The sequence below is a fragment of the Micrasema longulum genome, unplaced genomic scaffold, assembly GCF_059751315.1.
Source record: "Micrasema longulum isolate JH-2025_06_02 unplaced genomic scaffold, ASM5975131v1 h1tg000402l, whole genome shotgun sequence".
Classification (NCBI taxonomy): domain Eukaryota; kingdom Metazoa; phylum Arthropoda; class Insecta; order Trichoptera; family Brachycentridae; genus Micrasema; species Micrasema longulum.
The window spans coordinates 1,397,867-1,417,449 of NW_028277602.1; the positions used below are offsets into that span (position 1 = coordinate 1,397,867).

The 19,583-nt window shown below is 34.5% G+C and overlaps 1 protein-coding gene across 1 annotated transcript in view; it reads right to left on the reverse strand.

The window, feature by feature from the left end:
- The window catches only part of LOC148281899 (transducin-like enhancer protein 3-B), a gene marked incomplete at its 5' end in the record, with an annotated part of 131,514 nt that extends 113,850 nt beyond the window's left edge, over positions 1–17,664 (reverse strand). The window contains one exon of the mRNA XM_088225966.1: positions 17,527–17,664. Coding sequence (XP_088082092.1) covers positions 17,527–17,664 — 138 coding nt within the window. The remainder of the gene's footprint in view (positions 1–17,526) is intronic.
- Positions 17,665–19,583: the final 1,919 nt, after the last annotated feature.

Sequence of the window (19,583 nt, forward strand, 5' to 3'; positions counted from 1 at the left end):
AAATATTTCAAAAGAAAACATGATAAGTAAGAAGAAGGCAGTTATATTGAAATAATTGCCCGGTACTGGATTTTAACCAAATTTCGTAAAATTGGAAGTCGGGTCCACTATTTTTTTATTTTTAATTACTAACGCAATAAAAATAAATAAATAGGATTGTACAAATATGTTATAATGTAAAACGTGATGCATAATTGAATAAAATTTTAGTCCACGATACTAGCCTCAGGATTATAAACCGATTTTAATAATATTAATAACTAAAAAATAGAGGCGAAGAAAGCAAAATATTTGTTAACAGGCTATCGAATAAAATTAAGGTGAATTTTATTAAAATTCACACACAAAATAATAATAATAAAGGAAAAACAACACTTGTTGAAAAGGGAAATTATTTCTTTTGAAGTCATCATCCCTTTGACTTTAAAACAATTTAAAACTGCCTTCAACATGTCAGCTCATGAATTATTCAACACGATCGGAAGTGTGTGGAGTCGGGTGGCGGCTATCCGTTTCCGGTTGAATAAGGCGTAGCGTTGACTTCCGGTCTACGCTAACAGCGGCTTTACGGAGAGCTACACCACGCGGAGAAATGAGGTACTTGTGAACCCATACAATTGTACTTTTACCCACACAGCCATGCTAACACTTATCCATTCATTTATTTTTAAAATAATTAAATAACAAAAATAAAAGTACATTGATTTTTCACATTCCGTACAAACATGTTTCTTGCACACATTGCATTGGCGTGGTTATTGTCATGTAACAGTTACTTTCAGTTAATTAAATGGATTGTAAAATAATTTCGTTTAGTGAGCATCATGCAAACGAAAAAGATATTTTTTTAATAAACATTATAACTATACACAAATGCGTGTGTAGTTTAGAAATATTGGTGATTTATATTTAGTTTAAAGAAAATTAGATTTAAGGTAATATTAAAACGTTGATATATTATGTTTGTTGTATTTTAAAACCAAAAAAACAACATAATTATTAGCGTAAACATTAAAAAATGCAGTTACCTCATACTAGTCTTTGATGAAAAATAGGAAAGAAAAGGCGAGAAAGAAAGGAGCAATTGTGGTCAACAGACCGTGAAGTGGTGAAGAAGAGGTGTTTGGCAAATATAAGGTCTTCGTTCGATTAACGTTGTAAAAAAATGTGTCAAGCCACAAAATCGAAAAACATGAGTGTCAGAATCATGATCCAAAAATAATATTCTTGCTTTATGAAAAATAGTTTGATGAGTTTAAACTTACGAATTCTCTGTAATACCTCGATGTGTTAACTAAAAACCCTGCAACTGGAGTAAAAACAACGTGACACTTATTTAAGACGCTTTGCGTATTGTTGCGAATTTAAAACCCATATGTGGCTAACATAATAACAATATTGCAAAAATGTGTTAATCCCGCAAAAGACGTTTTCTTTGCCAGAATTGCCGACAAGTTTTTGTTTATTACAAACGGCAGATAACTTTATTATGGTATTTTTAACGTCTGGTATAGAACATGAAGCTTTTATTTCATAAATAAATATAAAACAACTTTGTTTTTGACCACTTTTATTTTTTTCTACCGACAATTTCCAAGCAACACAAGCTTTTTTATCAAGGTACACTTAATTATTGAATTCTATCCTATTTTATTTGTACGGTGATAACTAAATATTACATTATTGATAAATATGGAGCGAATAATTCAAATGTTTTTGTCATATTGTTATTTTCATGACGTCCATCTCACTTCAGACTACCCATCGTTTTTAAGGCGTTTATAAAAATTTGTTATCCAACTTTTTTGCTAAATTTTTATATTTAAAAAATAAATATAAAAATGTTATCACCTTTTTTGTTCTATAAAGTACTTTTTAAATATTAAACTTACCAGCCAAGCAAAATAATTAATCGTATTTTTGAAAATGTGACTGATGGCAAAAATCAATTATTTCGGTTTGAGGTTAGTGTGGCTTAACGCATTTTTGCATAACACCAGCCATATATAAAAAATGTTTGAAGTGTTATATTCTAAGGAAGAAAAAGTAAAATAATATGTGAATTAAAGTGTAGCACCCTATGTAGGAGTTGGGAAGCGTAGCACCTCTATATCTGTATCACCCCCAATGCTGACATCATTTACACGAACCACAGACTTCTCTACCGGATCTAAATGGGAAAGGGGTTGCTTTAGGGGTTGGGGGAACAGACAAGTATAGCTAAGGTGACTACACGTCAAGTGTTGGGAAATCACTTCAACGTTATATTATTTTATCCTCATTGGAAAACGTTATCGAGTGAATCAGCATCGTAGGAACATGTTCAGCAATATTTTAAAAAGGGAAAATGACAATTTTTTGCATCAGACTGGGAAAACATTTCTGAGAAGGGAATATAGAAGTCTAGTCATTAACAAAGCTTATGGCCTGTCATTGGTTGGTTTAAGTGGTCACTTTACACACTGTAACATTCACCATTCTGCTCATATTTAACATTTACATTTCCTCAACTCTTCTAGCTGTTGACTTGAATACCACATCATGAAAGATTTAAGCTATTTTACTTCACAAAACCTTTGTAAATGCTAAGACTTCCATAATTACTTCTCAAAAACGTTTTAGATCGTAATAACTCACTAGGGATAAAAATCCAGCCTCTCTACAAACATTTGGAGATAATCAAAACACTATTAATGAAGAGAAATTCATGAAAATGAATGATTTATTAAGTATCTTAGGAAGAATGCGAAAATTAATGGTCCGAGAACGTTCCATGTGACACACCAGATGTGAATAAAAGAGTTTTCGCATTTAATAACACAACAGCGGCGGATTGTCTTGGTTCTTAATTGCGCAAGCTAAATGTAAATTTTAAGATGCTAGTTTGGAATCAATACAACTAAATATTTAATAGAAAAAAATGTCGTTAGTGTTTACATTTTCGATGAAGGCATTATTAAGAAGAGACAAAAATACCGAATGCACACACTGTGTCATCCATACATATCGCCTCTTTGCAACAACGTGTTATCTCGAAAAATGCAATTTTACGGGAAGCGACTTTTAAACATTAAATTAAGTATGAAATCTAAACTAATGTTTTTTTTACAATGGATCTTCAATCAGTTCCTTTATCTTCAATTATCGCGGTGATAACTACGTTCCTCACGACCTCGATCATCCATTTTTTTTTTAATAAATAAAATAACTTTCTGTATTCTAAGTGACCGTGAGGACGATGGCAGAGCCGATTTATATGTAGTCTAGAAACGAACCTGGGATATGAAGAATTGTAAAAGTTTTTCCACACTTTGCACGTTCATTCGCTTTTAAAACCACGGATAATTAAAAAATATTTAGGTGTTAGACGAATTTCTTTGTTTTATTGTAATTCCCGCCTCAAGCACTTAGAAGTAGTCACTGCAATGGAGGGGTTCTGTGAGGAGGGGAATGCTCAGCATTTCAGTCGCGTCCGGAATCTATTCACCCTTCCCGACTTACCCCAATACTCAACCAACCCTCCTAAAGGTTCAATTCGTCCCCTCCCTCCAACTTAACGTCGAGCAACAAGATGCCACCACACCAAAAAAGGTCAAACATCCATTTTGTGTAGCGAGAATCAGATGTCGGAGATACTAACCGTTTTCCGATAAGGGCAATCTACTGTCTGCGTGGAGAGTGAGGTGTGAATTTGTAGCATACGAAATGGGACGTGGGGGCAAAATGGCGCGAGGGGAATAAAAATTTCGAACGTGTTTGAGGTCAGTCAGACAACGTGAACAATATACATTATTTAGCAGGAATATTCATTATTACATCAAATAATGGATATAGGGTGAATTACTAATCAAATTATAAATCAACCATATCATTTCTAAGAAGTACCAAAATACTTTGAATATTCTGTGAGATCTAGACGCAACTTGAGATCAACAGGATTTCACCATATATAGATCATTTAATACTGACATAAAAACAATTGATGTTAAATTGTTTTTAATTTTACGGTTTATCAGAAACTGATACAAGCATATACAGTGCCATTTTTGTAATATAATTCTTCAAGGGCGCTTTACGAACTAATTCTTGAAATAATTATGGAAAACAATTTATTGTATCATTATATGCTACGAATTTATTCAAACGATTTAGAAAAAATGTGGGTTTTAAGTTTTTTCCGAAACATCATTTCACTTTCACAGATTGGCATTTCTGCAGAGAAAGCATTCCACCCATAAGGCCTGCGACCGCAAATGCGCGTTCACCGAATTTAGTACGCTGGTTGTGTACAGGTATATTATCTTTCCTATCGCCATAGATGTAGCTGATCTATATTTATTTATTTTGTGTTAATGTAAATATTTTTAAATACCTTGACCAATCAACATCAACATAAATGAAGCATTTTAATATAATATTATTTTGAGGGAAATTTCATCATTTTCTTTTCTAAGGTGATCATAAATCGTATGTTAGTTTTGACAACTACAAATTACTGTCCACATTGATTATTTTATGTAAAAATATCTGACAGGTTCAGAAACTACAAAATGACGGAAAAATTATGCATTCACCGTGTTTGGAAACTTAAAGTAACATAAAATAGAGTTCGGTATAGTAACGGCGTCGTTCCACCCGAGCTCGTAACAACGAGAAAAAACTTACGAGCATATTTCTCAAACGAAACGAACGTACGATATTTTCGGAATAATAAAATTATATTTCCACCGAAACGACAGCAATAAAGTTGAGCACCGCTTTCGCTCACACGGGATGACGGGATACCGTCTTCCGATCGAAGCCAAAATGTGTTCACGAAATGTCGAGTACATTTGGAGGTTTACAGCAAAAGGCAACAGACGACAAAAAATGTTATCGATAGTTTTATTAGCTATGGAAAAATAATTTCGATACTAAATGTCTATGTTGGTTAAATGGCTATAGAAGTATAATTGAGAAGCCTAGTATGAAAGACGGACATCTGTAATTTAAGTAGAAATTTAGGTAACAATAGATTCTTGTAGTTTTTCACTCACACTTTCAAATGATATTATGTACGCGTGACGAAAATGGAAATAAGTAATAGAAAAACATCGTCGAAAATCGATCGAATCTATACATTGGTTTGGTTTCAAAATCAGACATCTGTCTATCAGTTAATAAAAGGCCGGCATTTGGGTCAAGTGACTAATAATCTGTTATGGCAGATAATGACTTAAAAAGACCAAATCAGCTTAATTTCATAATGTAACAGAAACATTTTGCGCAAAAGTGAAAAATTTACTACCTCACTATAAAAAGGTGAAGCTAGCTTAAAGTCATTGGTATAACGTTACTCAATTGACTTTCATTTTTATTATAAAACAAAAGAATTTTAAAAAAATGATATCATCATCATCATTTCCCTATCCGTAACTAGTTGTGCATCGGTACTCTAATGACATCACATCTGGATCAATATTTTTGCAATGAAATAAAGATGATCAGTCTAACGCTTCATTTTCCAGTCCAGGGACAATTGCAGCGTATGAACAATTGCAAATTAAAACCAATAATTTACACCCTCCCTGTCAGGAATCGAACACGGGACCTCAAGCATGGTAGACGAACACGTCAACTACACTACTAGGTGGGCGTGTCTCCACTCGATTCCCCTTTTCACTATTTTGACCGGAGAGTAGCCATCGATTCGAAAACACTCGTCCGGGGTTCTGGTTCTCTTGAATATTGAAGGAACTACATTCTTCATCCGCCCGAATACAGAAAAATATACTCAATATACTTTTCTATTAAATACAAAATATCACATTAATCGTTATGTTTTTCAATAAATCATGGACTTTTTATTATAGAAAATTTGTTACAAAAGATATTTTGGTGACATATTTTACAAACGCATTCCATGTCCGCTCCCAAATTACGAGCATATTTTTTGTGATGTCTACAATAATCTTCATATCACTGTAATTTACAACAGAGAAGCCTATGGAGGCTAAAAAAATAATACCATCAAAAGTTATTTTTATTTCATACATAAACAATGTACTTTTTTAATTTTTAAATGTATGCAAGTGTATTTTATTTCCATTTACTTCAAAACAATTATCATTTGATCGCAAATTTATTAACGTAAAATTATTGTTAAATTGTTACACAGCATGACCAGAAAGAATATGATCTATCCTAAGTCTACAAGACCACAATTCATCACTTATTGAATTACTTAGATTTTGTCACTTACCTGACTTTAGATCTAAGCCCCTTATTTACTCGGGTGTACAGTTGCCCCCACCTCCCCAAATTAGGATTGATTAAGTTTGTTTGCAGGGTTATGCGGTTAGAGATTGTTACTAAATCCTCGACACCCGCGGTCGGTAAGGTGGGCGATGTTGGAGAGGGGGGAGGGAGTGCTGGAGGAGGGTATAAAAGCAGTGGGTGAATCACGAACGCGTGTATTGGCAAAAGAATCGGCAAGAAGCGAGCGCCTGAGTGGAATAACGATGCGCCACTAGTCCCTAAAGGTGCGGTAAGAAGCGACCTTTTAAAAATAGAAATGTATAAATTAGTGTCCCCGCCGTCGAATTATAATAGTCCAGAAACCGCGTAAGCGCATAAAACTGAAACTGACTAAACTACTCATAAATGAGTAGTTTTACAATTTGGCCATTACTTACACTGTAGACGTCACTAAGTACGCAACTGTCGATTTAAATTCAATTACGCCGTGTTTTGTCGTTTGTAAGTGTCAAAATACTGCTGGTATTAAGAGAGAATAGGGTAGATCACATTTCATGTGTACGTAGCGAATTAACAAATAATATAATTTAAGAATTCGATTATTTTATCGTTTGTCAGATTATTAAATAAAACAAAGTGCACATTTTATTAGTATTGCCAGGGTAGTCGATTACGGTATTAATTTACTATATAACTCATTGATTATTTAATGATTTTTTTACGTTTGCCTAGTAAAAGTATCTGGTTTTTTTTTATAGTCCAGTCAGTAAAATATTTTCTATGGTAAAACATAACATAACGTTACACAAAATTATCTTACATTTGTGTTATGATAATATGTAATTCGCGGTCTGGTTACATTACGCGGCCACTTCACGCATGCGCACAGGCGGGATGTCAGACTTTTGGAAACACTGCGATGTGTGCAAACATGATTCTACGCGCCTTCAGGTATATTATAATTATATGGTCCCCGCACAAATTCCGGGAAAAGAACAAGACGTGCAGGGCTGGTATTGTGAACGGAATTGCGCGCGAAGAGATCGCTCTGTTAGCGTGTATTTAGTACGTAAATACGCGTCAAAAATGCGTTTTCTACGCGAGCTTTTGCGTTCAGAATCTATAACGTTTTGAACGAACGAAAAAATTCCGACCGTCTAGAACAGGGTTTTAGACATTAAAGGTAACTTTGAATTAATGGATATTTTTTTTTTTTTAAAGAAATGTTTGCGTTCTTATGAATTCCTCATTTCAATTTGGGAGGCTATTTCCAACAAGATGTAAATAACTCACTATTAGAAAATGGGAACCAAATTTTATGTCTTATATGATAAATTAAAAAATAAAGAACATACGAAAAAACATATTTTTTTTACAAAAAATAAGCTAAAAATAGCAAAAAATATTTCAATATACTCGTAGTTTGCAAAGAGCTTTTGGTTTATCTGCTTGTTAAAATAATATGTTTTATAAATTAATTTTCTGATTTGGAGGCCGTAACACTACCACAAAACTATTTTTAAAATATGTAAAGCAAAATTATATTTAATAAGAAGACAGACACAGGTTATATTTTATACAACATGCCAAAAAAAAGAAACATTAATTTTTAATCATAGGCGGAATGGCACATTTTATGTGATTGAACGAAGCCCACGTGGTTGAAAAAAGCCATCGAGCGTAAAGCACTCGTCCAGGATTCTGGGTCTACTTAACACACATAACTATATTATTAATCAGCCCGGACACATAAAATAATTATAGTATAATATATATAGTTTTAAAATAATTTAAGAGCTCTGTAAATGCCTAGATTTAAAAATCTTTTTCGGAAGTATCGTGAAATTGTATCATTTTCAGTCATTGTTTAACCGGTTAAGTGCTATAAGCGCGTTAACGCGCTCTGAGGGCCGGCCATACAAAAATAGTGCGCAAAGACGCGTGCCTTTGTACGCGCTTTACGCGTCGAGGTCAAGTATTCCGAACGATTTAAGATTTCGTACACTAAAAGACATATGTTAACTGTATATTATGGACTCTGTCATTCTTTTTGGCCTACGGATGTGTCGGTTGGGGAGGAGCTGCTAGGACTATATTAGACCCACTAGTAAAAGCTCAAAAATCTGTTTTGAGAGTTATTCCAAAAATGCCATATAGGTCCCCGAGTGAAGAGTTGTTTAAAACTCTACGAGTTCTTGATGTAAGGCAATCTTATATAAGAAAAAAATATTGAAATCCATAAACACTGGGATACCCTAGACAGGCTACACCATGCACACGAAACACGAAGTTCTGTGAGAAATGACTTAATGATGCCTAGAGCGCGTGTAGCGGTGTTTCAAAGATCTTTTATTTAAACTTAGTGCCTTACATCTGGAAAAACGAAAGTAGAACATGTTTTGGGGAAAAAAAGGCAAATGGTTGATAGACATGGGAAGCAAAGAGTCAGAAAATTTGTTGACAATCATAACTTAATTTGTACCTCCATACTTATATATTATGTACATATTTATTATATTATATACATACTTATTTTATTATGTACATACTTATATATTACATTCATACTTATTATATCCGTGTACACTTTTGCAAATACGACCCTATATTATTTTTTTGCCGCAACATATCGGTTCCTTAGAACAGGCATTGCCTATATGGGAACTGATAGATCCTCTCAAGTATTCCGCTATACCGCACTCATTCATCCTTGCTTGATTTATCCTTAGTGTTTAAGTAAAATATTTGTTGTAATTTGGCTTATGTGATTTTTCTAAAATATAAATAAAAATTTTAAATTTTTTTGAAGAATTACTAGCACAATAGAAATTATCAAAATTATCGACACGAAAGCGGTTCAAATGAGTTTCTAAAAATTGCCTAAAATCTCGCGGCCTGCTGGGAACTGTCATAGCAGTACCTAGCGCCACAGAAAAGGTTAAATATAATAATCACAACATAAAATACTAGAACCCTCAGTATGAAAACAAAGTCCTACGCTGTTCATGTCGCACGAGAAAAACACGTGACGAACACGGGAAAACACATTTCCTTTCTGAATAATGATAATGTGGAGCCCTGCTGTAGGAGGGGCAGGGAGGGGCAGGGAGGAAAAGTGGGGTAGGTTCGTGCTTCAATATAAACTTCACTCGTTGTCATCGCTGCCCTACATCACAACACGTTGACTTATTTTCCAAAAGGGTAGAAAAAAGATACCAGTCAAACTCAATTTTCCAAAAAAAAAAAAACTTAAATAAGTGATTAATGGTGAGGTCACAAAAACATAATAATAAGGAAGTTCAGTGCTACGGGAAATCGGGTGTAAAAATGTTTTGTTTTTTGTAAAATTTAGAGCATTAAACTGTAAGGTGAAGTTTCTTGGAAATGTATGAAAAAAAAAGTGATTTTATTTAAAACGAGTTGCAGTAGAACTCCAATTATCCGAGCTCCAACTATCCGAATCGCTGATTATCCGGATCGCTTTGAGAATTTCAGAAAAAAAAATTAAGACGGAAACGTACTGTGATTCGCAAAATAATAATTCTGTTTACTCGCGCTATTGTCCTTCTTTCCGCTAATTGTCCTCCTTTCCTCGACTGTTCATTTTGTGTCGTTAACCTGTACTGAACTAATGTACAGCACTTGTAACTACGCTTAACAAGTAAAAATGCCGCCTTTTCATTTAATTAATCAAAAGCTCTTTTTCTTTAAAAATTGATTTTTCTCCCATGTTCAACATACATACAGTAATTTATTAAAATATACCCTTTTTTCGGAAAAAATCCAACAACCCGAATGGGGTCCGGTCCCAATTAATTCGGATAGTTGGAGTTGTACTGTACTTTTGACGATGTCACTAGTTCTTCCGAATCAATCAATGATAGAGATGTGATAGAGTTCTGGTTTATGGGAAGCCAACTCACCAGTTAGCAGAACTCACCGCAGAGAACATGTGACGTCACACGCAGGTAATTTGTTTTAAATTACAAAACTTAAAACAATCATAGCGCTGATAAAAATATTTATTTTATTTTTATGGCTTAGTTTGATGGTCTATTAACAACTAAAATAATATTTAAAAAAACAATAAACTTTTATTAAATGTGTGTAAAGGCATAATTTTTCGTACCAAATTCCAATGTGGATTTTATAAATGCAAATCTTCAAACAATCACAGCGCTGTCTATTTAACAAACAAAAATATACCACCCAAAAATTAACAGATGAAAGAAATGTTGATGTTCAGAAATAGGCAGAACGGTGAATTTTTACTTCAGCGTCTTAAACAAGTAGCCAAAGTGATAAAACCGGACACCGGTTTTTACAGATTTGTGGCGTTAAGTGTTACCCGTCTTTAATTTCTAAAACAAATATCAATGAACTTTTACCAAGAATTTTCATAAACAAACTTAGATGTTGGAATGCTGAATGTTACACAGTGTGTAAAGTGGCCACATAAACCAGCCAATAATAGGTATATTCCTACTCTAAATATTAAACTTAGCCAAATTATTTTTTTTAAAATGATGTATCGTATTATCAGCGGTACGAGTTTTGTATTTCTAAAATTACGTGTAACGTCTCGAGCTCTCTTCCGCTTCTTCTCGAGTCTGCCGATTGGTCCGTTGACCATAAGTAAACCGGAAATTTTATCATTGGTTGATTCATATGAACTAGTGACGTCGTTCAAAGTAGTTCGTTTTTATTAAAATATTTTTTTCCTACGTTTTCAAGAAACTTTGCCGTATAGTTTAATGATCTAATTTTTACCGCGCGTAAGAAAACATTTTTTGTATCCAATTTCCCGTAAGGCTGAAGTTCTTCGTTGATTTTTTTAAAAATGACGGCTGTGCCACAAAAAGTTTTGAAAAATTTGAACGTTAGAAAACGTTTGCGCTTTCACTAAAATGGACAGATTAAAACTACCCGTTTTGACTAAAACGCGTCATTTTGAAATTTCAAACATTTTTGACTTGATATTTTTTTATGCAACGGGCTCTGAAAAATGAAAATGGTTGAAAATAAAGCGCATTAAAGAAATAGTGTAGTAACTCTGAGTGACGCTAAAGCAGAGGGGGTAGGTGTAATAGTGGTGAGGGTAGAGACGAGTGGAGAGTGGAGAGTGGAGGTACTTCGATACCTCGGTCGGAGAAAATTAAATATATATATATTCACCCGCATGCAAACATTTCACACCTCTCCTTGGATGAGGAGAGCCTCGCACTTACTGGAGCAGTGTTTGAAATACGGGTGCACTTGAGCGGCAACAGGGTGTTAATAATTTAACGACGGTGTGTATTAATAACCCATCCTGTATATCGTCACCGTTCTGACACAACCTGGTAACTCCATTTTGGATGAAGATTAACCAACAATGAAGAAATATTCGAATTAGGGTATTTTATTGTCAATTACCAAAAAAATCTGTATGGATAGCTACATTTTATACAAAAAATGACAAATAATTCATTTTGTGTAATTCTTTGATGACATTGGTCGTAGGGAGTCAGAAAGGTTAGCGCATGCCGCGGACTGGGTGTTAAAAATAGAATATTTAAAAGAGAATAATTTAAAAAAATATATATAGAAGAAAAATTATAGATTTACTGAATTTATTTAAGATTGTAAACTTATCATGGAACTGCCCAAATCTATTAGCAATCATTAACTTCAAAGTACCTGGACGAATGACTCGTCAAGTACCCTCCGTTTAGTTGCAACAATTCGCGAACCATATACTCGTATAGTGCTATTCTGAATCGACTCCATGTACTCCATCGACCAATGTAATGTAAGTGGCGGAGTGGAAAACATACGTTACATATTTTTTAAAGTTTTGTACACGTGTTAAGCACCAAAACAATACACAGTAAAAACATACTCTCATCCGAAGCATGTGATGACGAAAATCGTTCTCACCCACATAAATACAGGTTTTAGCTCTTTAGTTCATAACAGTAAACACGTGGACGAGTCAAAGATGTTCAAGCATAGACAGACATTTAGCAATAAGCTCGCTAATGTACAAAAAGATAAATAAATAACAGGTCATAACCTCTGTAAATGCCGTATTCACTTTCCTACATTATCAAAAATATATATATATACATACTTGAGTTCTTATTATTCACTCAAATATTTTTATTTTTAGACCATTCCCTAAAAGTCGTAAATAACTTGAGCTGGAAAAATGGAAATCGAGTTAATATTCATAATTTATTGGGCTGATTTACAAAGCGCCATTTTTATAAAAAAATCACCTGAATGGATCATTACAATTATATACATTAACTTACATTTTATCTAAGCTTAAGTTACATATTATATTTTCTGATTTAAAATTGAGGGTATGATAAACTAAAGAAGTGAGATTTTAGTTAACTTTTTGTTTTTATTTTTAATAAAAACAATTAAAATTCAGAGTTACAGTCTTTTCTCTTTTATACCGGTCGATACAAACTAATTACATTAACCAGAATCATCTACTACAAAAATCATATAACCGCATTTTTCATGCAAATGATTAATGACACGTCGAAGTTGTAACACCAGCTATGTCGCACGGAATAATTTCAGAGCATGCTGCTTACGTCATTTGTACGTCATGAATTACTCCGCACGAACACGCTTCGGTACACCCTGTACTGGCACCCCGCAACGCCCATACATGTGTAAGTAGCTCTTGTAAAATGCAGACACGCTTTACGACTGCTATACTCGGATAGTGAGTGGAGACTCTAGTATTTACACATTACACACACATACAAACGTCATACATACACCATTGGAGAAACCGCAAAACGTCGTATGTTTACATTAATTTTTTATTTTATTTATTTACATCTGTGGGCACGCATCATCACACATTCCACGGATACACATCTACTGCATTAGGCAAAGTAATTACAATCGTGCGCAACCAGTGCACTAAATTTGATGAGCGCGCGTTTGCGGTTACATGCCCTTGGCCTGAAATGCTCTCCTTGCAGATGGTGAAACTGCAAGAGTGAAGTGGGGTTTCGGAAAAAACTTAAGTTCTCTAAATCATTTGAATAAATCCGTAGCATTTTATTTATGTTTTCACCACAACACGCCAGGAGGCCCAACTACAGTGGTGAATTACAACAAAGAATTCCCCAGCTTTATAAAAAACATTTTTGATTTTGTGTTCTTACCGGGAATCGAGCCCAAAACCTTCCGTGCGTGAGTCAGGAGTCTTAACCACTACACAGCGGAGGCAACCGTTAAACATGTGATGTCAAAAAATATTTGTTTGTGATTCAAAATTGCAAAATTTATAGTACCCGGATTGGTACCTGGATCCATATTACAATGAGAAATTCAGTGGTCATAATAAGTCTTACGGTTTAAGTGCCAGTCCAGGGACTATGAAATATTGTAGTGTAAAAAATCCTTTATAAATTGATATTTCGTGTCAACCATGTAGGGAATCGAGCCCGAGACCTCTTGCGTGGTAGGCAAACGCGCTGACCACTACACCAAGAGATCTTACTTTCAATGTAACAAAAATAATCAAGAAGCGCTAGAATTAGAGCATCAACGCAGCGCGAATGGAAACTGGTGACGATGAATAAAAATAATTTAACTTCGCGTTCACAGAATGAGAATAGGTGCGTGAGTAGGGAAATTGAGTGCAGGTGAGAAACAGTATGGAGATGATGCTAACAAGCACTAAGCTTGAATAATGCACGCAAGGTAATTAACATTGCTGTACAGTCGCTCGTGTGCCCCTAACTGCTTGATAATAAAGGATTACACATACTTATGTAGGCAACACATAAGCACACTCGATCTACAATCTACTCATATAGCTTTATGTGGCTTCCCTATATAATATGCATATTGTGTGGTTTTGGGTAATAACCGCAATGGAAAAACCGACCACCTAGAGGCTCAATTTAACAAAACAATTAGTGACCGGGTTTCTGTCAAAACTTGGGCGAAGCTAGGACAGAAGCCGAAATTCGATTTCGATTTCAGCTGAAAATCTCGCTTCGGTCGTTCACTAAAAACAATAGGACCACTGAGGTGGTTGGATTTAGTAACGAGGAGTAACAGGAACAGCGTACCCTTGAGCATCAAGAGCTGGGGATGGACAGGCCTAGCCGGAGACAGGGAAGGAAGGGTTTCCTGGACAAAGCCAGGACTCTCAATGCCTTGTAGCTTTATAGATGATCGAACACCGTATTAAGAAATATGATAAATATAAGTTAGCCTTGGTGTTGTAATTAGCTGCTTTGAGAAGGTCAGTTAATGGTGAAATAATGTATAAGCTGATGCATCATAAAAAAGGAAACAAATCATTAAATATTATTTAAATATTTCATTATTAAAAAAACACGTTTGATTTAACTGTAAATTGCGGTCTCAAGGGGTTGTTAATCCAAACGGAACAATCCAAACATGATAAAACCCATTCGGTCCATTTCACGCCACAGAACCAAAATGGTCACAAGTTTAGTGTGTATTAAGGTGATCTCAAGTCATTCAGAAACCGCTGGTCAAGGGGTTCAATGAGTAAAACTTAGTTGAAAGGCAATTTTCAAATGAGAATCAGCGAAACCATAACCGAGCGGAAACCCGGGGCTTTTGATGCCCTTCCACAATTTGCCAGACCGGAATTGTTCGGCGTGACCGTTGTCTGCTTCCGCCAATAACTTTACAATTTAATTTTGCCAATTAGTAAATACTACTTGCATGCATAGTGCTTCCTGCCAGACTCGCATTCCAAGCGATAGGGGTCGGTATACATTCGAGGGGTGGAGAGTTGGAATGGGGAATTTGAGTATTGTGTTGTATTACTTGGCTAACTTTTAAGAGCTTGCTGTTTGAAATGGAACTCAAGTTCATAATTTCGTGGTATTGGGTATCAAGAAACATAAATTCATTATGAAACATCATAATAATTGGAATTCTTGTTCCAAAACGTGAAGTTAGTCTAATTCTTATTTGAAATTAAAAGGCTAGTAGGAATTTTTCATAGGAAACAGTCTTTAATTATCCAAATACACATTTTCCGTAAACTATGAATTTGCCAATATGTGTAGGAAACAAAACAACTGTAAAATAAAATCTAGCAATTATAAGGGTCTTGTACGTATTAAGGCAAGTAAAATTTTTAGGTTAATGTGTGAAATAGAACCAGAATCCTAGACGAGTGTTTTCGACTTGATGGCTACTCTCAGATAAAAATTCTGAAAAAGGAATCGAATGGAGATAAGTTCGCCTTGATGTGCGTGCAGTGGTTGGCGTACTCACCTACCGAGTTTGAGGTCCTGAGTTTAATTCCTAGCAAAGTGGACGTGAAATATTTGTTTTAAGGGTGATTCACTGCAATATTTCCCTGTCCCCTGGACTGGCACCCGAAGCGTAAGACTTACCTTCATGCAACAGATAATCAAAATAATAGGAAATGATGTTTATAATGGTGATGATAAGGGTCGCACAAAAAACTTCTTTGAGATGTTAATTCTATTGCTTTTGAGAATGGGAATATTTGTAAGCTTCTCTCATTTAATTTTTGAATGGGAATATTTGTAAGCCTTTCTCATTTAATTTTTGAATGGGAATATTTGTAAGCTTCTCACATTTAATTTTTGAATTGAAGGCAAATTTTGCTGTAGATATTCAAAATATTGAAGAGCCCGTAGAGTTTCTTCCTCTGATAAAATATCTGTGTGTTCTGAGTTCTGACTAGCGTGCGGTCTCGCCGTTTTTATTTAAAAAATCCATGTAATATAATTTCCCGGTGCGCCGCCGACGCGGAGCGAATCGAAAATATTGGTGTTTTATTAAATCACCAGGTTTATATTTTTCTGCCCGGTACGGCGAATATCGCCATAGCTTGGCAATCAAATTAGTAAAAAGCTACATCTACAGGTTCTACCAGCTCTACCAAAAGGGTTGGAACGGGTTATATTTGTATCCGTTTACATCAACATCGAGTTTTAACTCATCACAATGTTGTGCGCTCAACTGTTCAATATTGATATTTATATTCATGCAACAACACAAAAGATCTTCATTATAGGGAAACGAGTGGATGAAAACAATATCGTACTTTATATTATCAGTCACAAATAACTATTATTTAGTTTTTATGTATTACAACACATAAACTGAGAAAGATACAATGATTTATGAGATATAGAAAGGAATACAATTTTTTGACAAAAAGAGCAAATGGTTGAAACTGAAACACAAATAATAATGACGAATGAAAAATTTAAAGTACACACATATGTTAATGATTACAAAAGGAGACTACGTATGGTTTAAATTGATAAAACCGTTAATCTAGTCTGCTAAAATGTTTTGATAATTGACTAAAAGAAGCATCTCTTCATGGGTGTACAATATAATGATGCATTAATCGGAATTAGGCTTCAAATTGACAATAACAAGAAAGAAGTTCTACAAACAAATCATATAAATATATACTGAAGAATCTCTGGATTGGGGAAACTAACCGGAATTTCAGCTGAATTTATTTACGTGTTCCCAAAACACCTACATATAGGTAGGCTTGCATACACCAAAATGGCGAACAGTCTCGCACCAGGCAGCGTTGTCAATTAAAAACGATGTTTGTTCAATTATCGGATGTTGGGCGGCAAAAAAAACAAAACAAAAATCACGGCTGGGTTGAGTTTTGGGGTGGGCACGTTTTCCATAATGCTGCATCATTGTTCGCGGTGTGATCGTGTACCAATACACCCACTCTGCGCGTACCTGGCTTGTACCGTACCAACCCTCGTATTCGTAATGGCCCTTGGGGGGCCGATTATGAGGGATACCAACCTACCTTCGCATCTATTTCCAGTGATTTAGATTGGCTGACATCAGGGTTTAAACTGGCCCCTGCTGATTTGCAATACGGGGGTTAATTCAACTCTGGATACTGCTGCCTTTTCGTCTGTGTGGATATTATTTACCTAGGCGATGAGGGAGAATTTCAATTACACGGCGATACTAATACGAGTGTGCGTAGTTACATTTCATTGCACTTCATGAAGTTTTTTGTAAATGCATTTTGCATTTTTTATTTGCGTTGGCGCCAGCGCCGCGTGGTACTGTTTATTTAATAGTTGTAAGTTTTTCAATCCAGAAAAATGCTTCCTTTTTTAATTGAGGTTTCATTCAAATAATCTGAACTAATTTGAGCTCTTTTATGTCATTTCGTAAAATTGACAAGACGTCAGTGTTCCCTTGTTTAGTTTCTTCAATAATTTGCTAGTATTATTTAATAGCAACATATTATCAACTTACCCCGATAATCGCGTTAAGCTCTGTCATGGTGACCTGCTTGGCCCTTTCTACTGCTGTGGCTACTTGCTGTTGGTGTTCTTGACTTAGAAAGGGGAGAATCTGTGCTATGATGGCGTTGAGTCGTTTTGCAATCTCAGTCTGAAAAAAAACAAATAAAAATACTATTAGAATAATTTCTAATTCGCAATTTTCCGTGCAATATAAACAAAATATTTCTGTGGCTTGGCTCTTAAGAACCAATGACGTAAATCACAATATTACGGGAAAGTAATTTTTCAGCCATTTTGTGACGTTATAATAAACAGTTTGATGTGTTTGAAACAAATATTAATAAAAAACATTACCAGATATGTGTGTATATAAAATAGTTACATATATATATATATTTTAATGGACATCGCCCCTTTACAAAATGTTGGCAAGAAAAAAATAAATCTGACATTGGCTCTTTTAGACCCAAGCCACAGATGCATCTGTATATTATTTTACACCTTCTACAAAATGCTTAATCTAACATTGGGCCTAACAAGTCACAGAAATCAAGAAGTTAGCGTTGAAGTCACAATGTCTTTATATTTAACAGTTTAAAGTTTTCAGTAAATTTTCTAATAAATATTTTAATGATGAAAAAGAAGAATTTTATCACTTTTAAATTTAGCAGTTAAATTAGTTCAGGTTTTTGTTTTTAAAAACACTTATAATTCATATCTACTTGTAATCAGTGCGCTGAAAACGAGGACTGTAATTCAATTAAGCGCATTTACTTTGTATGAAATATTGCACTATTTTCATTCCGAGCATAAAAACGTCAAAGTCGTGAAATATGGGCCGATTCATAATATTATACACATAATCGAATTAATTCTGCGCGATTAACCGTTTCGGCGTTTTGGTGACTGGTAACGTGGCGCCCTCGCCGAGATTGGCGGATATTCGCAGTGAAGCGGTTAACAAGCAATAAATGCGTGTAAACTAATGATGCCCCCAACCGATTATAACAATAAAAAAATTCGTAAACGTGAAAGACAATAATCCCAATAATAATCTATTATATTTCCTTAACTAGCCGAGAGAAAAAAATATCGTTTTTTAATATCGCGGATGATTTTGAACTGAATAAGGGTGCAGGTGGAAAAAGCATTATAATGAAGAGTTCCCATTATTTAATTATCAAATTTGAAAGATATTTTAATATATTACACATATATGTATTTATTTTTCTGCCTGTCTCTCTCTCGCAGATGCCCCCCGAATACTGTGCGAATAGGACATCTGCACGTCGGACCGATTTTCCCTACCCTAAAACGATTTTATAAAGTTTATATTTGAAGCACTAACTTTATGGTTATTCATTATAATAAAATAAATAAAACAACTTTGTTTTTAACCACTAATTTTTATTTTTCGCCGACCGGTTTCAAAGCAAACTAGCTTCTTCGTCAAGGTTAACGTAACTAATGAATTGATTCCTTTTTTATATTTTTTATTTCCATGTTCACTAAATACTACACGTGGACCCAATAAATCGGTGAAACCGGTCAGTGAAAAATAAAAATTAGTGGTTAAAAACAAAGTTGTTTTATTTATTTTATTAAAACGATTTTGTTTATTTTTTAGAAACAATATCAGAAAGAAATTTTCTGTATCGGTAAATTTTGCTTGTAAAAAATAATATTTATCGTTCTGAGCAGTTACTTAGTTTTTCTATTTAGTTTTTATACTTGGTTTTTCGTATTTTTCTTTTCTCTCTATCTATCCTCGCCTCTATTGTACACGCCATGATTGGTGTGACACACGTTTTGTAAATCGGAATCATGTTTCCAATAATCATGTGTTCATCGTACCATACGACATTTCTTAGGCATCCAGATGTTTACTAACTGAGATGGATATGTTGTCATCATCACTATGGCTGCATCGTCTGCGTGGCATGTGATGTTAACGACCTTATTTCCCTTAGTAGTTACACCACTTTCTTAATTTATAAAACCGTTTTTTTTTTCAAATATTTATTGTACTTCTGTAAGAAAGGGTTTTTGGCGTATATACTGTGCTAT